The sequence below is a fragment of the Sorex fumeus genome, unplaced genomic scaffold (assembly GCF_029834395.1).
Source record: "Sorex fumeus unplaced genomic scaffold, SorFum_2.1 ptg000044l, whole genome shotgun sequence".
Taxonomy (NCBI): Eukaryota; Metazoa; Chordata; class Mammalia; order Eulipotyphla; family Soricidae; genus Sorex; species Sorex fumeus.
In genome coordinates, this window is record NW_026606101.1 from 5,132,868 (window position 1) to 5,160,264 (window position 27,397).

Below are 27,397 nucleotides of genomic sequence, written 5' to 3' on the forward strand. Positions count from 1 at the left end.
GTGGAGCTGCCAGATGACGCAGCAGAGCTGTCAGGATTAGCTCAGCACCCCGTTTTGGTTTTGGAGATTGACTCATGACCGTCTATTTGCAAGGTGGACCCAAACGAGCTAGTCCTCCAGCCCCAAGAGAAACGTTTTTATTCCAAGTCCTGCATCTTTCTCTTATACCCATCTCAGCCTTCATTTTGGACCCGCCATTGGTGGAGTTCGTGTCTAAATATTAATGTAGTTAATTTATTCACTCACCAAATCCTATTCTATGCATTAGATATAGAAGAGTAGTTGAAACAAATGTGGATCTTGTATTCCCGACCCTCTTTTTTTTGGGGGTGCCCCCCCCAGCAATCCAGAGGCCACTCCCAGTGATACTCAGTGCTTGGACCTTGTTAAAGAAGCATTTTTGTCACACCAGCTTGAATATTTCAGTTATACAAAAATGTTTTTACTATATGATAAGGGAGGGGTGTGTGTGTGTGTGTGTGTGTGTGTGTGTGTGTGTGTGTGTATATTAGTGCTGGGGTTCGAACCCAGGACTTACTCACACAGCACAGGTGCTCTACTGCTCAGCTACATTCCTTTCCTGACTGAGGTCTTCTTTGAGTGAAAAGAGTGACCATTTGAATACTGTTTCAATGTCTGTTAGTTGGCATAAATTTATGAGATTAATAAAAAAGATATGGGTTCACACACAAAAATGAATTATTGGATGTTCGAATATTAGCTATTAAAAAGTTGGAAGATAAAGTTGGGGAAGCTTCTCAGAAAAGCTATTTATTTTATGTGAGAGAAAACTGGAAGTAGCGACCGTGATAGGTCAAATGTTCACACGCAGTAATAGGAGTTTCATTAAAACAGCAGGCAAGGATTTAGGAAGAAATAACACAAGAGGATTTCTTAGAACTGAGACCAGAGTTTTCAGGTTGTGAAATAATCCACCTGCTGACGCCCAGTCTTGTGGATGAAAATAGATGATCCAACAAAGCTTTCCAGGAAAAAGAGAGCTTACGTAGAAATGATGAGGGGACAGGATGGCTCAGGTTCTTGGCTCACATGGCTCACATGGTGAAAGGGACAGGACAGCGGAGTGGAACTCTTAAAATGCCGAGGGGAAATCAGTTTCCCATCTATCACCAAACTATCAAGGGAGACTAGAAATAAAAATTTGGAGAGCTCAGAAACTTGCCTTTTGTTCCTGGATTTCCTGGGGAGTTACTTGTTGTCTCAGCTCTCTCCTGAGAGTGAATGACAAAGAGAGTCCTTCCTTGATGGGGGACAAAGGGAAGCGATTGCCAGGAAGATGCAGAGAACTCCCAGGAGGGGGGCCTGGAAGCAGTTTAGAAGCAAAAGGGTGACTGCAGTAGATTCAAGAACTTCAGCGGGAAAGCATGGAACAGTTTTAGTTTTAGGATTGGGGGTGAGCAGGGGGACATTTGACATAAGTTAGCAATTCATAGAAAGCAAAACATTATAAAGTAAGATATTTATTGTCCTTAAGGGAAAAGTACATAAACCTTTAGCAGTAGAGTTTATGGCTTAATTATGAATTACATATTGGTTCAATCAGTAATGGTGGTAATATCTGTATTGCGATGCTAATGTTTCATTTTCTGTAGCAGCAGACTACTTACTTTGGTAAATAAAGTTTTATTGGGACACAGGCGGACCGATTTGTTGGCATATTGTCTATGGCTGTTTTTGTGTTACAGCGGCAGAATTGAATAGTTGCCACAGAGACAGACCATATGGCCCACGGAGACTACAATATTTATTATCTGGCCTTTTATGAAAATAATTGCCAACTCCTCTTCCATAGGAGGAAGCCAGTAGAGATGTTCAAAAGTTGACAGTATTAGGATTACAAAATTACAAAATTAGCAGTAGTAGGATTTTTTAAAAAATTTTTTTAAGGAACATGATGCAAAGTGGCAGCAAGAAAAAGCTAAAGATGAAAAGATTTTCTCTGGAAAGGGCCTCTCAAAATGGGAGGAGTGCATTTATGGGACTGTTACTATTTTTGTCTAAGGTTTTGTATTTTTTGAACTTTCTTGTTTTTATTCTTGGTCACACCCTGAAGTGTTCAGGATTTATTCCTGGCTATGCTTGAGGAACTGTCTTTGTTGCCAGGGATCAAACCACTTGCAAGACAAGTATTAGGAGTTAAAAAAACCCTGGAATTTTGGGGGGAGGGGGAGGTGGGTGTAATACTCAGTGGTACTCAGGACTTATTCCTGGCTCTACGCTCAGGAGAGCAGAACTCAGGGGACCATTTATGGTGCCTGAGATGAAAAATAGGTTGGTGTGTACAAGGCAAATACCTGCTGTACTGTTGCTCCTGCCCCTTGCCACTACTACTATTAATAATAATAATTTTCCTTCTTCTCTCCCTCTTCCCTCCCCCTTGTTCCTCCATCCCCCTTCCTCCTCTCTTCTTCCCATGATTGGACAGCGTACAGCACAAGCACTCTTCCTGCTCTACTATCTCTCTAACTTTGCTCCCAAGTCTTTATGTTTAGTAAATATATTTCTTTGAAGAGGTGGCTTGTTTTGTTTTGTTTTGTTTTGTTTTGTTTTGTGTTTGGACACTTGGCTATGCTTCGGACTGTGCCCAGGGTGGTACTTGGGAGGTGCTCTCTGTAATTTTCAGGGAACTGTGCGTTGAACCCAGGGCTTCAGCATGCAAAATAGGGTCCACTGCAACCCTTTGAGCCATCCCCAGGGGCCCAGGAAGAGTGTGAACAGAGAATGCTGAGACATTTATGGGAATAGGGTAGACTAAACAGGAAAGGGGAGGGGGGAAAAAAAAGAGGTGGCCATTTCAGAAAGAGCCCTCAGCTTTTTCTACAGTTTTCGATTTATTCACTCATTTATTCTGCGGGTATTTGAGAGTCCAGAATCAGCCGCTGGACTCTATACTCCAGAACAGAGATGCTTCCCAAAGGCTGCTAGGCCGCCTACAACTGGAGGTGTACACCAGCAGGGAAAAGGTGAGGTTGTGGTGATTCTGCTTCTCTAGTTTCGTGCTTCCCACAGATGCTCTTAGGGTGTTGAGAGTAAACATGGCACCATGAGCTGAGCTCTGAGGCCTCAGAGACCAGAACAGAAAGGGCAGTGGATTTTCCACATGGAGGTTTAGCTGAACAAAGAGGGGTGGGTGGATGATATAAGATGGCAGAGCAGTTGATCAGGATCAGAAAGCAGGTCCCTTACGCAGTGCTCTGTGTTATGAGGAATTTTAATTTTTAATTTCAGTTTTTTTTTCCCCCTTGAAGCCTCAAAGATTTTGCCTATTCTGCTTTTTAAAAAATTTGGGCCACACCTGGATGTTCTTAGGGTTTACTCTTTGCTCTCTACTCAGGGATCACTTCTGGGAGATCTAGGGGACCTGTGGTACCTGGGATTGATTGGGGTCAACTGCGCTTTGGTTCCCCAGAGCCTTGTTGTTAACTTCCTGAAGATTCTATCAAACCCAGCCAAAGACTGGATAAGTTTCTCCAGTTTGTGAAGGAGAGTGAGTACCCCCTGGAGGTGGGGTGTGGAAACCTCCCTCCATGGAGGTTTGGAAGAGGTGCTTGGATAGAGGTCTCGCCGGAAGGGAGAATCCCCAAGATGTCTCTGCCTTCTTGATGAACTCTCCCGAGTTACAGCACCATATGCCCTTCTGGAACCCCTGCCCTGTAAGCACCTGGGAGAGCCGCCCTTGTGCCTGCCATCCTCATCATGCTTCCTAGGAACCCACCTCGGCGTTAAGGGTGGGCGTGGAGAGATTATAAATACTTGTTCATTGTGAAAAAAGTGTCTTATTTTTAAACTTGCTTCACACATACTTTTTGTCCCCACGTGCCTGAGGGAACAGAGGGGTGCTGTTAGCAGCAAAGGTCCCTATCCTTGTCTGGAGCGGTGGCTTTTATGATCTCTATGACTACAAAGGACCCTGATAGCGGTCCTTTCTGTTTCCTGGACACACTCTGCTGTGCTCCAGGCTTACTCCTGGCTCTGTGCTCTGGAATCACTCTTGGCAGTGCTCAGGGGACCAAACATGGTGCCTGGAGAGGAGACCAGCCTGGATCAGCTGTGTGAGAGGCAAGTGCTCCTGTACTATTTTTCTGGTCCCCCGTTTTATAGTTTATAGTTTCACTAGCACAGTACTGAGGAGCTTGAAAGTGGCACAGCCCCAAAACTCTGTTGCAGAAGTTTGGACGTGGGGGGCGGGGAGTAGACAGCAGTAGTGGGGTGGGAAAAAAGAAGAAAGAAAAACAACCTTTCAAAATGTTTTTATTGAAACCTGGCACTTGTTTTTTTCATAATAGAGGCATTGTTAGAATAGAGAACATAAGAGGGAATGGAATTCTCTTCGATTGTTAACTTTTGATACAGCTTATCTTTCTGTGAAGGTAATTAAATGCTACATTCATAGGAGAGCAGGATCAATCCAGTCTTAAGATAATTCAGAAGTGATACATTTTATTTTTGCCTCTGGACAAATTTCTGATTTGCCCACACAGTAAGGAATTCCAGAGTATGTCTGCATTATGTTTCCGATTAAATTGTGGGACACTGACTTTACTGTTTGACTTGTTCTCTGTTGAGCCAAAAGAATCTGACCGCAATTTTTGACTGATGACAGCACAGCATCAGCGACTGTTAACACTGTTTCCAGCATTGCTAGGATGCTCCATGTGTCTTTTCATTTACTCCTGCTGTTTAAAATGAAGCCTGAGAAAAAACCTTCCCCCCATCCCCCGAAGTTAAGGGATAAGAATAATGGTTAGAGAACGCTTTGTAAATAAATTAGGTGGCACTATTCAAGGAAGTCAAAGCCAAGAATGCTTATTGAACACCTGTTCTGTGGTGGGTGGCAACTGTTACCTGGGGGGTGGCAGAGTGCTGGTGTGTGACGGCCCATCAAGTTGTGTATGTGATTTCACAGGCGTGATACGAGTGGTTGGCCGAAGATTGCGTTCCGTGAACGAGAGCGGTTTTTCTAACGCTCCTCCCACTCACTTGGATTTCATCACCCCTCTGCTGCCGCCTCCTCTTCCAGAACGAGGTGGGCTTTTCTCTGAATATCGGCGGAGGTGCAGGCGGAGGTGCAGTGAAGTGGCTTGTGAATTGGGACTGATTGGGCTGCAATCTTGCAGCCTCCTCTTCTCCTTCAGTCCCTGAATTTGACTCTTGGCTCCATAACCGCATCCAGGCCTTACTTGGGTCAGCCCCACTGCCTCCCTTGCCTTTCCTCTGTGTGCTGAGCTGCCTCTTCGCATCTTCTCCGCTCTAAGAGAACGCGTACTTCCCTGACCCCTGGGGTCCTCTCTGGCTCGAGCTGCACTGTGGTGGGCTTTTGAGGGTTTTTTAAAATTATTATTATTATTATTATTACATTTTTGGCTACATCCAGAGGTACTCAGGGACCGCTCCTGGTGGTTCTCAGGAGCCATATGAGGTGTGCATGCGTGTGTGTGTGTGTGGGCAGGGGTCCTCAGCCTCATGCAAGACAAGCATATTTAACCCCTCTACAATCCGTCCAACTCAGATTGTCCTATTTCATCCCAATTTTTCCCTCTGAGCTTCCACTCAGGCCCAGGTTTATTCGCTGATGACTCACTTCCTTGGGACGGATTCCTAAAAGTGAATTGGGCAAATAAAAGATTGGGATAGGTCTTGTATTTTTGTGGTGTATTGCCTGGGCACACTTCAGGAGACAGGTCCAGGGAATCGTTGCTCATTCCAGTGACTTTTGAAACAAACCTGCCACTAGCAGTGATTTGTTGGATCTGTTTTTGCCACATTCTTGGCAGTGTTGGGCCTTGCTAACTTGAATTATTTTTGTTTGTTTGTTTTTGGGTCACACTGGTGCTGCTCAGGGCTTACTCCTGGTTCTGCACTCTGGGTCACACTCATGGTGTTGCTGGGAGAACGGTCCCAAGACAGTTGCAAGCAAGGCAAGCATCCTTACCAGCTGTACTGTTGCTCTGGCCCCAATATTAATTTGAATTCTAACTCACGTAATTGGAAATTATTTTTTTTTGATGTCTTTATAACAGTATATTCTTTTCATATTAAAAGTAATTTTACCGCCATTGGAATTTTTTTTAATGATTTCATTTTGTTGGGTATAATTTTTATTTAAGTACCTAAGAGTCAGGATTTGTGGCGTTTAGTGATTGGCTAGTGTATTGGTTTCTGGTCTGATCATTTGAATTTGAGAGGTAAATGAGATAAATCATACGAACAAAGTTTACCTAGAACTGGCTATTACTAGATTAGGGGTAATACTCTCTTTTTTGTTTTGTTTTTCTTTTTTGGGCCACATCTGGCTGTGCTCAGGGATCACTCCTGTCTCTGCACTCAGGGATTACTCTTAGGGGGACCACAGTGGTGCTGGGGATCAAACCTGGCTGCTACATGCAAGGCAAGAGCCCTACCCACTGTACTATCTCTCTGGCCCCCTAGCAGGTAACATTCTTTTAACTTTCCTGATTCAGAGCATCTTACCATTTCTCTGGATTTTTTCCCCCTTGATACGATGTTCACCAAATGCTAATATCCACCAAATGCTTGATATCCACCAAATGCTAATTCCGCAAAGTGATTCTTTGGAACATTCTTGATGATTCATACCCCTTTTCCTGTGTCAGCCAGTTCTTTTCTGTGCCATCCCTCCCGATTCTTGTGCCTACTCTCACTTTACTACCTCCAAGGCCCTGTGTCCTTTAACAATATCCTGGTAACATTTTACAATCCTTTCATAGGAAATGCCTCTGACCTGGGCTCAGGGTAGGGGGAAGGAGGAGTGAAGGGGGCTGTGCTACCAGGGAGAGGGGTCGGGGACTTAAGTGGACAACTGTTAAATTGATAACCTCTAATTGTGGCCCCGAGAATGATGGAGATTACAAACAGCTCACATTTCTGTTTGCATCATACACACACTCCTTGATGTCACTTAGAAAACGGGATGACTCTGCATCACCTTGATGTGTGGATGGGAAGTTCTTAGGAACCTAAGGTGGAGGCTGTGCCTCTAGGGTGGTTTCCTGAGGGAGCGGCCATGTGCAGCTCTGCAGGATGTCCAGGGAGTCAAGGTAAACATTAAATTGGCAGTGTTGGCACCAAGCTGAGATCTGTGTGCCCGCCCTTTGTGTAGGAGAGTGGTGAGACTGTGAGAGCTGAGACTTTCTCTCTTCTCCCACTCAGTAGGGCACTTACAGGGTACCACAGCCAATTGCTCTTATCCTATGGTTCTCAGAAGTCATCTATGAGAAAAGTTCTGCCTTTGATGGTATCATGGTTTGGATAGGGACAGAGATTCAATTCCAAGGTACAGTTGAACGTATCATTTAAAAATTTGTTTGAGTTACGAATAGAATGAACTTTGCTATGCCCGTTGTTTAAAACATCAAACTCTGCAAGAGCAAATGATCAATGCTAGAGACTCATCCTGTCATCCCAGTGTCTGCCTCCTTCAGGAGAACTGCCGTAAACTCAGCTCTTTTGTGTGTGTGTGTGTGTGTGTGTGTGTGTGTGTGTGTGTGTGTGTTTTGGTTTATCAGTTGCAGATATTCTTTTCTCCTTTTCTTCACCCTCACCCCCAGAATGAGGGGTTAGTTAATCTTTGTTCCCTCTCTACATCATTATTTTTGGTATTCTTCCTTTCCTTTGTAGTTTAATATGTCAACATCTTTTGTAACTTGTCTTGCCTACAAAGTTGTATCTGATTCTACCCGTAAAGGAGTTGTAAGTTGTAGGACTTGGGATGGGACTAAATGGGCTTGGGACTCTGCTGGTTGTTGGGCCAGAAGACTGCTGGCTACAGGTGTCTGTACCTGTCCTAGAACCATCTGTTCCCTGTGCTCCTTGCGTAGCACAATTACTCCTAAGCTGATCGGAATGTTTTGGATTTTATCATCATAGTTGCCTTTTATGTTTTACAGAAATTAGTACCTTCCTTCAATAGATGATAATGAAAATACAGAAGAAAGAGAAGCAGGTAAGTGATCATATCCAGCATGTACTAGTGCCTTTTATTTATTTGCTTTTTAATAACAGGAAAAGACACCGGCAATTTTGACTTTACCTCGTAGCATTTCCCAGTTACCCCGCTGCTTTGCTTCCCTCCTCTTTGCCGTGTAGTAACCGAAAGACTAAATGTGTTTTGAACGACTTGCTGGAGTTTAACTTATACTCGGGTTAGCTCCATAACAATAATAATAACTTTTTCTCTCCTGGAACAGTTCTCAATTTTATGAATGAGGAATGCGATCAATTTCTTGGAAATAGTTCGAATATTATTTTGGATAGTTAAGCTAAAACATACTTGTTAATAAAATTCTTATTTATATCACTTTGTAGAAGCTTCCTCAGAGACTATAGGTAGCTTACAAGGGAGTATAAACACCAACAGCTTGACTTTAGTTTCTGGAAGAGGAGAAGAGGTGGCAAAACCATTGGCCTGTGTGACCCATCCTCCTAGGATCTCTGTCACAGTTGGTATTTCTGTATGTTGGGCGGTGACATTTTCCGAGGAACTCAGCAATCCCAGCCAGCCTGGCTCAGTGAAGTGAAGTAGCTCTCTCTGATGGATTGGTTTTCCTTTTGCAGAACTGAATGCCCACGTGGTAACGGAGAGATGTGAATTCCTCCCCTTCACCGGAACCCTGTGCAAACTGGGTGGGTGGATCCAGCCTCTTTCTTCTCTGTTCCAATCTCGAGGTGCACTGAGTAGGCAGAGGAAGGGGAACTCTGGTCTATTCCTACTGGGTTGGTCTTTGTGAAACTAAAACGAAAGAATTTGTTTGGGGGAAATAGTTGCCTCATTGACTGCCAATTCTTTGCAGGAATAGCAGTGACTAAATGCTGTCTACACATGGATTTCTTCCACTTTAACTCTGAGAGGCATCAGCTGATGGACAACACTACTATTTAGAATCTAGTTCTTTTGGTCTGCCAGGACATTCTCCTGGGGGATGTCGCAGATTGGTGGGCACAGCTGTGTGTCCAAGAGCTTCCATTGCTACTTAGTTTAACAGAATGGAGGAGAACCTTCTTGGTTACACAGGAAGGTGGATTATTTATCACTCTATGTAGATGATAGTATATCCTTCTAATGTCACTGTTCCTCAACACTAGCGAGCACCTCAGGCTCTTGTAATTATCGTCATTTATGATATACGGGCAGGCTTATATTCCTTGAAACAATTTGCACTTCTGATTATTTAATTGTTCTTTACTAACATGACTCCAGAGTGGGTTTAGGCTTCTTTCTCTATGGGGAGGGATTGTTGGGGCCACACCCAAGAGTACGTGGGGTGCTCAACCTTCTATCTCCTCTTGAGCCCTGAGTTTGGGTTTCTTTTGAGATTTTGCCAGTTCATAGGAAGACGTTAGCATGCATGCGAGTTATAATGCAGCCTTGGCAAGGTGGGTTTTTATTGTAATGCTCAGTAATGTTAATGAGTAGGGTGGGGTTTTTATTATGAAGTTAATAACCTTAATAATCTCCTTAATAATGTATTAAGGAGCAAATCAGTGGATCGCTTGTCAGGGAGTGTTGATCCTGCTCCTCTCAGGGTATTTACAGGTGATAGGTTGTCCTGACGACTGAACTGCAATGAACTAAGAGCAGGAAAACAGAAAATCACAACCAGGCTAAGGTCTGCCAGGTTTCAGTTTTGCGTATGGGGAGAGAGTGGCATTGCACATGCTCTGGAATGCATTTGCACTTGGGCGTTGATTTCAGATGGGCAGGATTGACACTAGCTCCACTGTGTAGCTATGTGACTTTAGATAAATTCAGCCTCATCTTTGGAGCTGTCACACCCAGCCATGCTCAAGTCTTACTTCTGGCTCTCCACTCAGGGATCATTCCCGGAGGGGCTTTGGGAACCCTATTGGGTTGGTGCCAGGGAATGAATTTGAGTTGGCATCATGCCAGGCAAGCACTCTGCTTGGTATACTATCTCTGCAGTTCCACATTCCTGTTTTGGTTTTCTCGCCACACCTGGCAGAGTTTAGGGCTTACTCCTGATTCTGTGCTCAGGAATCACTCTTAGTCTCAGGGGACCATAACAGGTTTTGGGGATTGCACCCTGGTCAGCTGCATGCAAACCACTGGCCCTCCCACATTCCTTTTCTATGTAGACATGTCTCACTTAGGCAATGGCTAGACCTTTGCAGGTGGTAGTGGTATAGGCCCAAGATGGTCTCAGTTCTGGTCTTAGGGTTTGTTGTGGTAGCCCATAATTAGGGTTAGATTATAGGTGAGCCCAGAAGGGAAGGAACACAGTAGTCCTTTTCAGTTTTATTATCTAATGAACATCTATTTGGCACAAGAATTTTTAAGGGAAATTCCCTCCTGACTTGGATCACTAGAACAAACATCACTCCACTTCCGCAGATTAGGAAATTGAATCACTGGGCTTTCAGTTTGCTTGAAGTCATAGTTGTTTGGAAATAAAACTTAGTTTCTAAAACAAGACAGGTACTTAGTATTCTCCCTCTTGTCCCTGAAGGATGTTCTAGCTCTTCCACTCCCTAGGATGTAACCTTGACAAATGGCTTCATTATTTTGAACTGATTATGTTGTCTGTAAAATGAGAGACACCCATCTCTGATTTTTGGTAATGAAATTATTGCTGGGACATCAGGTCGGTATCTGATGTTTCATGTGCTTTCACATTTAAAATTTCTACCCAAGTCAGATCCTTCTGGCCTGGTGGCTTAGTCATAATTAGAGTTCCCAAAGATGTCATAAAGTACTCAGTTCAGTGAACATTAGCTTTTGGGCAGACCTCAGCACTCCATTTATTAGATGTAGGTGTTGAACACATCACTCAACTTCATGCATCTTTCATATGCATGATAAATATCTTTACACTAATTTTGTTGTAGGATTGCAGTCAGGATTACAAGTATCACAAACTTGCCTACATAGTTCTGACCATGTCTGTGTGCAATAAGTGTAATTACTGCTGTGATTATTACATAATGACTGTACAGCCAGTTAGCACAACTGACATCCACTTGCCTGCCTTCTTTGTGAGTTCTATCCTTCTTGACTTGCAATTTCTTTTCCTTTTTATTGTAAAAATCATACTGTTAGTCATCTTAACCATTTTCTTGTATTTGACTTTTAACTTCTTGTACATGGTGTTAATTGCTCCTTTTCCTCAGCTGTCTGCAGTACTGAATCAGCAGTGAAGTACTCAAACTGAGTTCAGTTTTTTTGTTTTTCTTTTTTCTTTTTTCTTTAAAATAGTGAGTGCTGTCGGGGCTGGAAAGATAGCACAGTGGGTAGGGTGTTTGCCTTGCATGCGGACGACCTGGGTTTGATTCCCAGCATCCCATATGGTCCCCTGAGCACCGCCAGGAGTAATTCCTGAGTGCATGAGCCAGGAGTAACCCCTGTGCATCGCCAGGTGTGACCCAAAAGGAAAAAAAATAGTGCTGTTAAAGTGACCACATTTCTCTAGACATGCTTCCAAGGCTGAACTTGATTTATGATAAAGATCTTTTTTTAAAAAAAAAAATCCTTTTATCTTTTTTTGTTGGGATTCTCGGTGTTATGGAGTATCAGACTAGGGCCAGCTTCCCCCCTCCCCCCCCAATTCGCGATCACTCTTAGCAGAGCTCATAGGGCCAGATGGGGTGTCAAGGATCGATCCTGGGTCAGCCACGTGTGCATGCAAGGCAAGTGCCCTCTGTCTTCTATTATTGCTGTGACCAAAAAGGTATAGTTTTAAGTGATTCATGTTTTCTTGGAGAGTAAACCCAGCTGAAAGGCCAAAACTGCTTTTTAATACGTAAGAACAAAGATTTGGGAAAATAAAGCAGCACACTCAGTTGAACCCGCATCTTTAGAACTTCAGCAATAGCTGATAGTGTCTTCATTCATGAGCATGTTTGGATAGGAGATTCTGTCTCAATAGATGGTCTTTCTGGTTCTAGAAGTGCGTAGGAGTTTGTGTCTGTTAGTGACATGTCTAGAAGTGTTTTCTAGAAAAGTCTACTTCTGTGTACTTTTCTAGGCATGGAGTGGTATCCTCTAGACCTGGAACTTAATGCATGTTTCAGATTATATGTGCCTGATAAAGAAATCGTATAGATGTTTAAACAATTTATTTAATAATGTTCTTAATGGAGTCCCAAATACAAATAATGTGTATCCCTTTTGCTATATCTTTAGGGACATATATACCGATATCCCTAAGTCTAGCAGGTAGGATCAAACCGATTTGTGCATTCACATGTTTATTATAAAGCATGCCATAGAAGGGTAATAAGCTTGTTTTCCTCTCTTTTGCAGTTGTCAAATTTAAAAGATCTGAATCACTCCCCAATGTCTGATGCCTCTGTCAATTTTGACTACAAATCCCCCTCCCCCTGTGACGGAAGCACTGACCAGGAAGAGAGAACCGATGATGTTGCCAGCCACTGTTTGCCCGAGAGGGACCTGTATGCTGCTGAGGAGGACGCCGAGACCCTTTTCCCTCGGAAAATGACATCCCACAATGGACTGGAGGACAGCGGAGGCGGCGGCACTGGCGTGAAGAAGAAACGGAAGAAAAAGGATCCCGGAGAGCATGAGGGGGCAGCGAAGGGGAGCAAGGACAGGGAGCCCAAGCCAAAGAGGAAGCGCGAGCCTAGAGAGCCAAAGGAACCCAGGAAGGCCAAGGAGCCCAAGAAAGCCAAGGAGCCCAAGGAGCCCAAGGAAACCAAGCAGAAGGACGGAGCCAAGAAAGCGCGGAAGCCTCGCGAGGCCTCGGGCTCTAAGGAGGCCAAAGAGAAGAGGAGCGGCACAGACTCCTCGGCCCGGACAAAGTCCAAGAAGGCCAGGTGCGTGCCCCTCTCCCTGCTCTGGCCCGACCCTTGGCTCTCTCTGTCTCCAGAACACGACTCCGTGGCTTCCTGCCCAAGGTGGAATGTACTTCTGAATAGGAGCAGGATAGCCTTGAGGAATATGGGCCTTGCCATTTGTCACCTTGCCTTTTGAAAATTGGGGGATAGTCAAATAGAGGAGCGTGAATAGGGCTTGGGAGAAGAGAGCATCTGTGGTCATGGAGGCCAGTGGTTTTTTTCCCTTCTGCAGCAGTGTAGACTGGCTGAGGGGCTGCTGTCAGGAGGTGTGTGGTCCCAGGGCCAGCAGTGCCCGCAGTGGGCAGGGGAAGAGGGTGCCCAGGGAAAGCCAGGGGCGTGCACAGCTCTGGGGAGAAAGAACTGTCTCATGTCTCTGCTGTCTCTCTCCATCACTTCCGACTCCAGCTCCTGACATGTGAGCAGGCAGGCACTCAAGAAATGTTGACTGATGAGGCCAGAGGAGACTTGTCAGGACATCAGATAGATGAGTGCAGATCCCACGGCCCAGAGAGGGAACAGGCCATTAAGGATTTGTCATCTGCATGCAAATGCCATATATTTTTTGTCTGTTTTCTAAACTCTTTGTTCACAATATTTATTTTTTTTCATTCATTTATTGATTTATTTAAGGAAAACACAAGCATATAATAGATGACCTCTGTATGCTTCAGAAGAATTTAAGTTTCTAAAATCTCAGTGCAGTGCTAGAATATAGACCAGGGGCACCCATATAAATGTAGAGCTTGGTAGGAATGCTAATAAAGCAAAATAATGGGGCCAGGAGACCTATACCAGGTCAGGCTCAGAGGAGAAACACGTTTCCGGTAGAAAGGCACGGTCTGAAGTTGGCGTGAAGTTGGCTACTTTGATTTTCTTGTATAGTTAAGTTCCTTTTTGGAAGGACGATTTGTTTGGACCAGATGGATAATTTGCAGATCCAAGTCAAAGCTTCTGATACTCCTTCCCTTCTGCCAGTCAGAGGATCGCAATCAGGATACTGACTGATGAGTGAAGTATTCACACTTGGTTTCCTAATGATCCTACCCAGCACACTCTGATTTCTTTTTTTTTTTTTTTCAGTGCACTCTGATTTCTGATGGTGTAGTAGGAAGTCATTGTCTTCTATTTAAAATGTGGTTTAAGTAACAGCATTAGAATAACCCTAAGGTTAACGGTTTTGATGTACAGTTACTGCACCTTTTTCATCACCAAAGTGCCCCAAACTATCTACCCCTTTCCCTAGGAGTTCCTGGGGATTTTTTGCCAATAACTTTCATCTTCCAGTTTCTGGAGAAATTGAAGTGGTTTTTCAAGGTAACACTTTGTGTGAAGGAAGAGAATTGGAGCTAGTGAAGTGACTTTTTATTGTTCTTATAGAAACCAAAGAGGAATTCTGAAAGACAATGTTTTAAACTGATAGTAACTAAAGGAGAGTTTTCGAACTCTAACAGGAGTTCTGTTTGTGTAGAGAAGGCAGAAGAAAGCCAGAGTTATCTTGAGTTCACTTTAGTTGTTGATTTCCGATGTATATGGCTTTATTGATTTGCAGGGCTCTGAAACATGAAATGAGTAGGCATGGCCATAAATTCCATTTGGGGAGGCATTTCCTAAAAGAAGCTGGGAACCTACTATTAAGGGAACCTGATTATGTAAAATTTAGATGAGCTGGAGAAGTGTTATTGCTATTTAATTTTTTGTTCGGGGGCCATGTTCAGTGGTGCTTCTTCAAAGTATGGTACTCGGGAGACCGTGTGGTGCCAGAGACTGAACTTAGGTCTCCTTTGCACAAAGCGTGAATTCCTGCCCTTCAAGTGCTCTTTTGGGCCCATCAGGGCTGCTAACATGGAAGCTCTTGAGACTTAAAAATCTTAGTCTCAAGTACCTTGTGAGAGGATGTTCAGAGATAAATGGGACTGGTTGTCTCTAGTCATTAGTTCACCATATTGGCAAGTTACATGAGGCTTTCTCTGGATTCGGATTTGGCGCTAATCTTTACTTGAGGTTAGCTTATAATGTACTAGAATCTTCTGTGTAACCCAGATAAGGAGTCTTAGCTGGTGGACTTTTCATCTCATGTCCTTCATATATTTGGACAATAATTCTGGTCCTTCGGTTAATCAGCAAATGATCCTGCTGGTCAGCAGGAATAGTTGCTAAAAAGATATATATATATATATTTATACACATACACATATATATACACACACATATATGTAAGTTGTATACACACTCAGACACACACACATATATAATTCTTTATTAGTTTTTTTGTTTTTAGTTTACCATTGTGCAGATTGACTTAAGTCCAGGCTTTGACTTGAACAGGTAATGATTAGACCCTGCATAATACTTGATGGAAACAGAAATTCACTGAGCACTTAGGTTTTTGCAGGAGCCCCACAACTGGTTCCAGGACTTACACCCTTTTCCCCTCATTTGGGCCATCGCACTGGCTGTCACCAGATCACCTCTCTGAAGCTTGTTGCTTCTTTATGTTGTAGTTTTAGTGGTGGTAAATTTCTTACCTCTTAGTTTCAAGGCATTTGGAATCTAATCCACAGAGCGGCTTTCTTACTGAGAGTGGGCTGAAGAAGTTCATTGATTTGTGACCCAGACTTATGGTTCTTGTTAAGTCCTCAGTTGGGTTGATTGGAATTATCTGCCATGATTGCAATCCTGGAGCGATAGCATAGCGGTAGGGCGTTCGCCTTACAAGCGGCCAACATGGCCGACCCGAGTTCGATTCCTCCGCCCCTCTCGGAGAGCCCGGCAAGCTACCGAGAGTATTCGATATGCCAGACACAGTAACAACAAAGTCTCCAATGGAGACGTTACTGGGCCCGCTCGAGCAAATCGACGATTGCAATCCTGCTTCTCCAGCGGAGAGGCCCCTGGCCTGTGTCGTCTGGACCTGTTCCAGATCTCACCTGTCTGGTAGGTTCTAGAGTAAAGAAATAAAAGTATTTTGGAGAAGGCCTCAAAATACCGTGTATTTCATTTTGTTTTGTTTTTGATTTTTGGATCATGCCGCAATGCTCAGAGGTTCCTCCTGGCTCTGCACTCAGGAATTACTCCTGGCGGTGCTGGGGGACCATATGGGATCCCGGGGATTGAAGCCAGGTCAGCCACGTGCAAGGCAAACAAACACCCTACCCCCTGGACTATAGCTCTGGCCCTTCAGAATATTTAGTTTTATTCTTTGATGGGAATAATGCATAATTTTTCTCATGAGAACATAGGAATAATAATAATAATAAAAAAATTCCCTTTAACGTTTTACTCTTGCTTAGAAATTTGATTGTTCTGCTCAGGACAAAATTCAGATTTCTTTTCTCTCTTTTTTCCCCCACCCTCTTAGGGTCTGCCTCTTCCTACTTTCCCCTCTTTAAAACAGACTTGGGCTGCATAGGTCTCATTAGCCTTTAAAGGTACTTGACTTGTTTCTCTGGATTGCTTACATCCTGTATCCTATCCTTTCTTCAGGTCAGAGTGTAAGTCCACCTCCAGAGATCTGCTCCAAACGAATGTGCTAGTGTTTTCTCTCTGAACCTCTGTAACAGTTGGGGTCTCACTGTTGCAAATCAGAGACTCCCAGGAGGACTAAAAGGGGTCTGGTCCAACCCCTGTGGGAACGACAGACTTGTTTACAGAGATATCGCTGACTCAGACCTCCGCTGCCCAGTCTTGTCTGTTTCCTGCTTCAATGGGCTATTTCTCTGTTATAAACTCCTCTGTTTTCATGAATGTGTGACTGCTGTCCCCAGCGAAAGTCAAATTATGTAGTAGTACATATACATAAAACATATATTTTGGCATGTAGTTTACTTACTGTAAGTGTGTAATATAATTCTATGGTTTTCCTTAGAATTTAGGAAGTAGATTGAGCTCTTCACCTTGAAAACATGACCATCTAAGATCGTTGGTTCTCTGTTTTATAACCGAAGATGAGAAATTTTAAGGTAGCTTGTCCAAGGCTCAAAAAAATAATGGGTAGCACTGGACTATTTGACTCCTGGCTTATGTGGAAAACACATTTTTTCCCCCTTGCTTGGTGCCTCTTTTCTGTTGGAGCAGGTCGGAAGTTGATAGAGGGGGAGATTCCAGTGTCTAAGAAATTGGTTGTTGTAGTCAGCGGCTAATCTTCTCTAGACTTAGAGCATACTTCAGAGACCAAGGGGGTGTAGGGGGTTTTTGGGGGGCCACACTGGCAGTGCTCAGGGCTTATTCCTGGCTCTGTGTTCAGGGATCACTCCTGGCAGGGCTTGGGGGACCGTATGGATGCCAAGGATTGAATGTGGGTAGGCTACGTGCAAGGCAAGTACCCTCTCTCCTGCCCCACATTTTGGCTTTTTATCTTGGCATCTGAGGCAGTAAATAAATAATTAAGCGTGTCTCCCATCTTAAGCAGCTGAGAGGGCCAAGCAAATTTTTCTTTTCTCAGATGCTGTTTATAGCAGTGAATTCTGTTTCGTGCTTCAGGGAGGGACATCCACTGTGCCAACTGGGGAAGCCCTCTAGCTGCAGCAGCGGGATGGAGGAAGTTGGCAGGTGTAGGTTATCTGGGGTCATAATGCTGATGAGGACTTGCGGGAAAGGCACAAAAGCACTGTGCCACTTCCTCAGGGAGTCCACATTATTTCCCAGTTGGGAGAGAAATTTCTCACTTGGGAATATCACGTGATACAATGGATACTGTCCTTAGCGGAAGATTTTGTACGGAATGAGCCTTGTGTGTCTGTGGATTTCCTGTTTCCCTTCCGTGCAGTAGCCTTGAGTAAAAAGCAGCGTCCTGGCCCTGGAGCATGGCTGGCGGGCCGGGTGGGAGAGGCCATGGCGTAGTCTGAGGCCGCCTGCTGCTCTGGTCGGGCCTTGGAGGAGGAGGAGGTCGGCAGCCCTGTGGGTTGCCCTTTCTTTTTCCATCAGGAGCCGAGTGACAGTGACCATTTTCAGCGTACCATCTGCCCAGAATGTAAAGAGAGAGAGAAACGCCTGGGGTGGTCAGCGCAGGGTCTGTGCCTTAGCGTTTCCCTCCGTTTGGTTTGGCTTTGTTAACCCAAAGCAGAGTTTGCTCCCAAATCCAATGAGTTTCATCTTGCTGGAAGAAAGAGGTCATATTTAAAAACAGGTGTTTTTTATTTTTTGGTGGTTACTTGTAGAAAGGTCAGGCCCAAGACTTCCTGGTTCTCTTAACTGCTTGACTTGTGGTACAGAAAGGGCAGTAAAATTCCATCCGCTTAGCTCTGCTCCATTCCGTAAAGGTCAGTCATCTGCTGTTTTTTAAATGGGCAGCCTCCCCAGCATTGCTCAGGAGCTTGGGGACCACTTCGTGGTACAATCAGCCCAGCTGGGGACCATGCACTATCAAGGATCACACCTGGCGCCTCTCGTGCCACCTGTTTGCTCCATCTCTTGGAGCTGTCCACTGTTTCTGTTTAGTGCACATCTTCCCTGACACTGGGCCGAGCCCTGAGAATGTACACAGACAGGCTTCTTTCTGTTTGGAAATCTGTTTTTACATTCTGATCATTGATTGAAGAAAGATGGCTATGAAGACTTGCATGCGTTCTGAATAGAGACTGGAAGCCACTGGGTTTTATATTAAGGAATAAATCTAAATGGTGACGGCAGAGATCCATTTCAGAAGATTTGGAATCAGTTACCTTTGCTGTGCTTCTAAAAGCACTTGGAATACTTTCCCTTAGTAACAGCCAGGGCTTTCTAAGTCGGGGTCTGTTTTATACCCCTGACTTATGAAGAAGCAGTTACTGGGGCCAGAGCAATAGTACCGTGAGCAGGTGTTTGCCTCGCATGCAGCCAGCCTGGTTTTGATCACCAGCACATAGTCCTCCAGGCCCTGCCAGAAGGGGGGTCCCTGAGCAACAGGCGTGGACCATAAACCAAAAAGAACAGGAGAAAAAAGAGGGAGCAGTTGCTAAGAACTGGTAACTACTAGTAAATGCAGAATAAAGTTGTTTGTCGAGTATGTTTTTAGTGCCCTGGTTACTTCGGAGTGGCATAGCGGAGGAAAGAGAAGAATGAGCTTATATTGAAAAGCTTGCAAGGGTTCCAAAATCAGCTTTGCAAAGTGCTCAAAAATAGAAGCAAAGATACAGACAAATGAAAGAACCCGCTATAACTACATGCAGAATTTCTGAAAAGACTGTGAAGATTTAGAGTGTTTCAGTTTTGGCCTCAGGAGACCCTTGAGAGAGATGAGTCTTGAGTCCGGTTTTAAAGGAATTAGTAGATTAGAAAAGACTGGCAGCCCGGGCAGTGAGGAGGCTCTAAGTCAGTGTTCTTTGGGGGCTTTTTGGGGGCTTTCAGCTCTCCTGTGGCAGCCAACGGTCATCTTGCCCCCACCCCTCTTCCTTCCTGAATCTTGATGGCATGACAGGAAGAACAGAGGGGAAGGATATCTTGAGCACTGAGAGATGCTGAGCCAGAGAGTTAGTGCAGTGGGTGGGGCACTCGCCTTACCCATGGTCAACCTGGGTTCCATCCCTGACACCATTAATACTCCCCGGAGCCCTACCAGGAGTGATCCATAGGTGCAGAGTCACGAGGTGTCACTTGGTGTCTGGAGCCAGAAGGCCAGTAGTATTCTACCGATTGGTAAATGTTGGAGGAGGGAGTGCGGCTCCTAGCACACGTCTGTCGGTGCTGTGTTTGCAGCACAGGTGCAAGTGTTTTCACCTAACAGGCAGGGGAGCAGGGACTCCAGTGAAGGCATGGCTAGCTGGCCGGCAGGGGAGGCCGCAGGTCTAGGGCCTCTGCAGAGTGGCTGTGTCAGTTTAAGCCAAAGGTGGGAAGTTACTCTCAGGACCTCAAGGGCTGGAGAGAGAGTTCACCGGGCTCAGTTCATGCGTAGCTTGCCTGAGGCTGGTTTGGATCTATCTCTTGCACCACAGGGTCCTCCAGCACTGCCAGGCGGGACCCCTGAGCCGGGAGTAGTCCCAGAACACTGGCTGCTGTAGCTCCACAGTAGAAACAGACTAAATAGGGCTGGAGCAATAGCACAGCAGGCAGGGTGTTTGCCTTGCACGCGGCTGACGGGTTCAATTCCCAGCATCCCATATGGTCCCCCGAGCACCGCCAGGAGTAATTCCTGAGTATATGAGCCAGGAGTAACCCCTGTGCATTGCTTGGGTGTGACCCAAAAGCAAAAAAAAAAAAAAAGAAAGAAAGAAACAGAGTAAATAAAGGGATTGTATCGTTTGCCTGAGGGGAGGGTCTGGTGAATGGCATCCCCAAGAGGGGACATCAGGACCTCAGCTTCCCAGACTTCCCTGCCTGTGCCCTAAAAGGGGGAGAGAGTGCAGCCATGGGAGATGCAGGACTTCCTGTGGCAGGGGCAGGGGCTGGTTGGAGACTGAGTTCCTGCCATCCATACTACAAACCAGTTCTTTGTAAATGGGAGTAGCCCGCCAGGGGTCACAGGACCATGGAGGAAAATAAGCAGCAAAGAATCAGGAAAAAGGAAAGAATAGAACTACTGTCCTCAGGACAATTCAAGGAAAAGACATCCCCAATTTCACGTCCTTAAATTCAAGAAGATAGTTGTCTGCCAACCAAGAATGGATTATGGAATTGGAGTGGTTCATGACTGAGAAAGATTGAATACAAATTTAATAAAACATTTGCCCAAACTAAATTCAACAAAAAGGCAAGGAAGAAATAGGGTCAATTTAGGAGACTTAAGTCAACAAAAAAGATTTTGGAGAGTGTCTATGTCAGATATAGAATCTATATATGACTATTACCCCGTCGTTCATCGATTTGCTCGAGTGGGCGCCTGTAATACGTTGTCACTCAGGAATTACAACGTATTCATCCCTGTCACATGCTAGTGTAGCCTGATGGCATAATCTATAGATATGTATTAATTTATATTGTCATAATTTATATCTAATAGAATTCATACTATAATTAGTTTATATCAATGCAATATAATATATTTGTGTTATAATTTATAATTTATATTCTAATTAAAATATTTATGTATACATACACATATAAACTAATTTGTCCATTCTTGTGGGTTTCTTCCTGAGCCATCTGAAAATAAGGCATATTCATACATCATAGCTTTTCACTCCTAAACATTTCAGTGTCTCGCCCAAAGGAAGGCCATTTTCTTGTATACGCATTGCCAAGGTACTGCTTTTTTTTGCTCCTAGCTGACGCCATCCTGTGTATAGGTACTAAGATTCTGCAAATATTTTGCTCCTCTTCATATTATTTTCCTTAGAGTCAACATCCCTCCCTTATGATTTTGAGCTTTATTTTTTTTCCTACTGCGTCTACAGAGTGATTTTTGCCTCCATTTTATTGCTTGAGTTATTTAGTAAGAGGCATCTCTTTCTTTTCCCTCATTTGCTGTCTCTCTACTCATCTCTTGCTGATAGATTCCTGTTGTGATTAGTGACTCATAATTTCATTACTGTCCTCATTTACTTGGGTGCTCCAGGTCCCTGTTATGAACCGTTAAGAACTTTTCTTCCTGACTGCTGTGTCTTCTCAGCATGCCCTCTTCATTTGTACAAATATTTCCTTTCTGACATCAGTTGTTTAGGGGTCCTATCTTTTTTATTTTGCCTTGGAATTAGTCATTTCTGTGAGGAACTTTCGTATCAGAGCAGACAAGAGATCAGCACCAAACACCATCAACAACGAGATTTTTGAATGGATTTGTGAATTTTTTTTCTGAATTTGAGTCTTGGGAATAAATGATTTGTTGCTGATTCTTTGGTTCATTGTTTTGACATTGGCCTTCACATAACATTAAAGTAAAGACTTGAAGTTTTTACATGTATCCAAACAGAGACAAACTTTAAGAGTCCCTGACGTATTTTGAGAAGCAAAGTCTGAGTCAGGTGAATTAAACGTTGCTTGTGCCTTGATGCTCTTTGCTGCCTTTAAACCTTTGCCTTAATTTGGAATGTGAGGGTCATTTACAACAGTTAAGACACAAACCATAGTGCTTTGTAAACTATAATTTACAACAGTTGAGATATAGACCATAGTGCTTAAATAAACTAGAACTTGTCGTACAGTTTTCTCGGTGAGAATGAATGTCACATTTGATAATGGTTTTGTGAAATTTTTATTTTTAATTTTTTTAAAAATAATTTTTATTATAAAATCATGATTTACCAAGTTGTTCATAATACAGTTGTTTCAGGCATTCACTGTTTCAACACCAGTCCCACCACCAGTATGACCTTCTCTTGAGAAACTGCCAGTGTCCCCAGTTTCCAGCCCACCACCCCAGCCCTCCTCCTTGCAGGCACAAATAGATTTACTTAATATTGTTTGTTACATCACAAAGGCAAATGGAATTAAAAAACCTTAGATTGGTAGTCATCAATTTGTGGCAATTGTTACATGTCACACTGTTATTAAAGTCATTGAGGATCTACTGTACTGGCTGGTGCTAGTTGAGCCTTCTGTGTTATTATTTAGGCTCGTTAAGCTTGGTGGTCTTCTATATGGCTTTCCCATCAGAATGGCTCTGATCCTACTGGGTGGGCGATGAAATTACTATGACCTTTTGAGGCGTTGCATGGCTGCATATGTGGCTGTTGGTGCCTCCAGGCAGAAAGGAAAATCTGCCCGACCCACTCGGTAAAGGCCCCAGAATCTTCAGCCTGGACCAGTCTACCTGGAGAGTCCTGTGAAAGTTGTAAACTGTCGAAGTATCTCATCAAGAGTCTCTGGTTCTGGAGCTGTAGCGATAGCATAGCTAGTAGGGCATTTGCCTTGCACGTGTCCGATCCAGGTTTGATTCCCAGCATCCCATAAGGTTTCCCCAAGCACCGCCAGGAGTAATTCCTGAGCGCAGAGCCAAGAGTAGCACCTGTGCATCGCTGGGTGTGACCCACGGGGGGGGGGGGGGGGGGGGGAATCTCTGGTTCTGAGCAGGCACCTGGCATCTTCCCCCTCTTTGCTTCAGAGTACCATGCTTGTGTCAAAATGTCCTTTAAGTGGCGGGAATTTTTTTTTTTTTTTGGTCACATCCAGCGATGCTCAGGGGTTATTCCTGGCTCTGCACTCAGGAATTATTCCTGGCGGTGCTTGGGGAATCATATGGGATACCGGGGATCAAACTCAGGTTGTCTGTGTGCAAGGCAAACACCCTACCCGCTGTGCTATCGCTCTGGCCCCAGTGGCAGGAACCTTTTGGGTTTTATTTCCTCACATTGAACCAATTTTTTCCCTGTGTTTCTTGGGGGTCGGGAGCAAGTGTTCTTAAGCACTGCCCAGAGGGGTCTAGGGCCACTGCCAGCTGATATTTGGCTCATGAGGCTGAATGCAGTTCGTGACGGCAGTGCTTAGGGGTCACACCTGGCAGTGTGAGGATGGGGGGCCGTGAGATGTGAGGGATCGAACTTGGAGTTTTGCATGTGCCTTGTGTGTACCCAATCCCTAAGCTATCCATGTGGACCGAAATCACTTGTTTATTTTGGGGTTTAGGGTCATACCCGGCAATGCTCAAGGCTTACTCTTGGCTCTGACTCAGAAATTATTCCTGGGATGCTTGGGGGACCATGTGGGATGCCGGGAATCGAACCCAGGTTGTCGCATGCAAGACAAGCACCCTACAGCTGTACTATTGCCCCATTCTCCCCATTCCATCTGTCCCTCCACCCACTCAAATAACTTTTATCAAGAACTTTTCCTGGTGAGTAGGTGAACCTGTTTTCTTGCCTGGGGAATCCTGATGGTCGGCTCAGTTTTCATTCCTGTGCTTGGGGGCCTGTGACGGTTAAAGCGATAGGCAGGTGGGTCTGGGTGACAGTACAGTGCTTGCCTTGCACGTGGCTGATCTGGCTTGGATCCCTGGCATCCCCTATGGTCCCCCGAGCACCTCCAGGAGTAATCCCTGAGAATTGCTGGGTGTGCCCCCAAAAAACAAAAGTATAAGTGATGGGCATGGGCAGCTGACCACAGATTGGTCAGCACTGGTTGTTATTCCTGCCCCATGTTTATGGTGCTGCTGGATTGACCCTCTCCGAACAAGGCCAGAACCTGCCAGTAACTTCCACAATGAAAGATACCAAAATCCTTGGCTTTTCCCTCTTCATATTCTGTTACTTGGATTTGCTTTTCACGACTTCCTGGTTCTATCTCTGTTGGGTCTTTCAGGTCATTTCTCCCTTTGAGGTTTTGTCAGTGTTTTCTAGTTGAGTTCTTTTATTCCCTCTTGCCTGGACTTGTCGGGATTACATTTCCCACACAGGATGACGTCTCAGCTCTGCAGCCTCCTGTAATCACTGGACATTGGACAGACAAGACTTTTACTTCCTGTGCTCTTAACTCTCTTCCTTTCCCCAGAGTGCTGTGGTAGCCAGGAGCAAGTTGGAGTTCAAACATTTTCTAGACCTTTCACTATCCTGAAAATTGACCCTCTTGGAAAAAAATGAGGAAGATAAATTTTATTTATTTGGTTGGGGGCCACACCCAGCGTTGCTCATGGCTTACTTCTGACTTTCTGCTCGGGGATGACTCCTGGGATGCTTGGCGGACCAAACGGGGGCAGGGATCAAACTGATGTTGGCCGCGTGCAAGGCAAATAAATGTCTTAGCCCCTGTACTATCTCTCTGGTCCCAGAAAATATTCTTATCTGTCTTACAAAGTAATGAGGAGTAGAGGAAATAATCCATGTGAAGGGTGTAAAGAACTGTGCTTCCATGTAATGTTATGAGCCTTAATAATAGTAATAATAGTTATTAATGTTAATACTACTGCTTATTATTGTTGTTGTTTTTCCTAACAATAATTATTATTATGTTTTTGTTCCCATCTTTGTAAACACTCGGTATATCTCTGCTCAGTTTCCCAAATCTCGCCAATGACAAGTAACCTTAGCATTCATTGATGTATACATCTAGCCGGTAAAGATGTATTGAATGCTTATTGTGCAAGGCATAAACTGTTCATGACAAGGAATACAGAGCTTCCTTGAGTAGCTAATATTCCATAGCATCTTAAGATTCTAGTAGGAGGATCAGGGCGATGTAAAGGAACTGTCCCTTCGACAGATACTCCTGGAAAAGGTGGAGGACTGCATTTCAGCGCTATGATTCTGAACCTGATGTTACAGTTCCTGACTGATTGGTGAAGGACCAGAGTTTGATTGCCTTAAAATAAACACAGTTGCAGGGCGTTGGGGAGTAGATAAAAGGCTTCGTCAGCAGGGAAGCTCAAGAAAGACTTTTCAGAGGACATCTTCCATCTCAGTAGCTGCGTGGTCCTTGCCCGCTCCTTGGCTTAGCTCATTTGAAGGCATGTCGTAATGTTCAGCTCCTCATTGTCAGGGGCTGCCTGTGTGTCTGTTTCTGAGCTCCTCATGTACTCCAAGTCCTAACACACAGACCATTTCAGTAAGAGATAACAGATAAAGGAGAGGTCTCTTCCTATATAACTTAAAGGAGTACTGAAATTTGATTTTTAGTATCTGCAGTTGTCTTCCTAAAAAGGATCTGTATTGAAATAAAAGTGAAGTTCTGAGAAATTAGGGGGAAAATGTTGTTTTATTTTACTGTGTTCATCATAGGCATAGTGAGGAATAATGGGATGTTAAAAAAAAATGCTGGGATGAAACTCATGCAGATTGATTCTCCCTTAAAACCTACCATGATCCAAGAATTCTTGATTGTGATAGTGTAACTTTTATCGCACGAGAAGTCTTAATTTTAAAAACTACCCAACAGTTTTAATTCTGAATTTCTCCTTGTAGCAAGGAGCAAGGACCAACCCCAGTGGAGAAAAAGAAGAAAGGAAAAAGGAAAAGTGAAACCACCGTGGAGAGTTTAGAGCTGGATCAGGGCCTGCCCAACCCATCCCTGCGGAGTGCTGAGGAATCCACCGAGTCTGCAGATAGCCAGGTACCACGGTGACCGGGAGCTGTAGTAGAGGCCACGGAGTGTGCCGAGGTAGACCCTGTGCTCCGTTATTTCTGTCACTAGCCTGCATTCCTTGAGAACAGACCAGGGCTGGGCCTTCATGCTTCTAGTGGGTGAGCCCCGATAGGAACCCAGCCTTTGCCTCTCTCATTCTTACCCTCATAATTGCCCAGCTTTATATTATTATTATTATTATTATTATTATTTTACTTTTTTAATGCTTTAATCACCCCCTTGTAACTAAATATTTCTCTGTTATTTTTGGCTTTTTTTGTCACACCCGGTGATCACAAGGGTTACTTCTGGCTTTGCATTCAGAAATTACTCCTGGTGGTGCCCGGGGGACCAAAAGGGATGTCAGGAATCAAACCCAGGTCAGCTGCATGCAAGGCAAACACTCTACCCGCTGTACTCTGGCTCCAGCCCCATCTCCCAACTTTTTACTTATTTATTTATTTTTGCTTTTTGGGTCACACCCGGTGATGTACAGGGGTTACTCCTGGCTCTGCACTCAGGAATTACTCCTGGCAATGCTCCGGGTACCATATGGGATGCTGGGAATCGAACCCGGGTCGGCTGTGTGCAAGGCAAACGCCTCACCGACTGTGCTACCACTCCAGCCCCATCTCCCAGCTTTTTAATGGTGGTGTCCCTCACGGCATCGTGATAGCAGGCTGGAGAGAGGGCGAATGGGCAGCCCGGGGTTGTGCACCCAGCTCAGTGAGGTGGAGAGGGCCTGTGTCACCTTGAACTCATGCTTACTCTTGGGAGGGCTGGCCCAATAATCCCCTTTGCTGGGAAAGCCAGCTTCTGTGTTCATCATGCCAAAATTGTACAGAAAGTTTGACCAACATTGGAAATAAGGTATCGCCCATCTCAGTGAGATTCCCCAAATGTTGCCCATATGTGCCTGTGACCTCCGTAGGTGGTTTCTCCAGTTCAGTAGAGGCAACAACTCTTGGCCATGAATGTGAATCTTCAATCTGAATGTGCTGCTTGTTCTGATGGCCATGGCGCCTTACCCAGGCTGTTCTGCCAGGTACCATTTAGAATAAGATCAACTTCCAACACCTCTAAGTGTCATCAGAATCCTTAGGAATTCTAGGGGGTCGGCATTATAGGAAGGTGTCAGCTCAGGGTGAGAAATAGTGTTCACGTGGGGTGTTGTAGCAGGGGCTCCCCTTCTTTCCTCATAGTTTATCAGTTGGGACTTGTGCCTGTTCGGTATGCTGATTGGCAGTGGGTTAAAAACGTGAGGTTGATGCCAGTTGACACGGCTGCTCCATGGGGTTGGGAGATTGTGGAATTGCTCAGGTTGTGGGAGCACAGGGTAACAGCTGGCAAGGTGAGTTGTGGGGCTGGGGGAGGTGGTTTTTCTGTAGAATCTCACATGTGAAATTGTCACAGAGGTGACATCGTGAAGAAGTGAGTGGGGGTGGGGAGTGGGGAGTAGAGAGACCCAGGAGATAGCATTTGGAAGGTAGAAGGAGGTTAGACTTTGCTTGTTTGTTTCATAAGGCATCGGGACTTGAGTGTAAGCTAGCTAGCATGTGAACGGGCCTTAGGCCACTTGGATATGCTGTGGCTGTAGAGAAGAGCCCTATATTTTCCTATTTGAGGAAAACCCTCAGGCTGCTGTATT

General features: G+C 44.6%; 1 protein-coding gene across 4 annotated transcripts in view; it reads left to right on the forward strand.

Annotated features, from left to right (window-relative positions):
• CHD6 (chromodomain helicase DNA binding protein 6) overlaps positions 1-27,397 on the forward strand; it is a 196,248-nt gene that overhangs the window by 52,443 nt on the left and 116,408 nt on the right. For 3 of the 4 annotated variants that reach the window (XM_056122086.1, XM_056122089.1, XM_056122087.1), the window contains exons 3-5: positions 7,929-7,984; positions 12,299-12,828; positions 25,590-25,737. In XM_056122086.1, coding sequence (XP_055978061.1) covers positions 7,952-7,984; positions 12,299-12,828; positions 25,590-25,737 — 711 coding nt within the window. In that variant the 5' untranslated portion in view covers positions 7,929-7,951. Of the gene's footprint in view, positions 1-7,928; positions 7,985-8,595; positions 8,665-12,298; positions 12,829-25,589; positions 25,738-27,397 lie in introns of all 4 variants that reach the window. The other variant, XM_056122088.1, reaches the window with a different exon arrangement.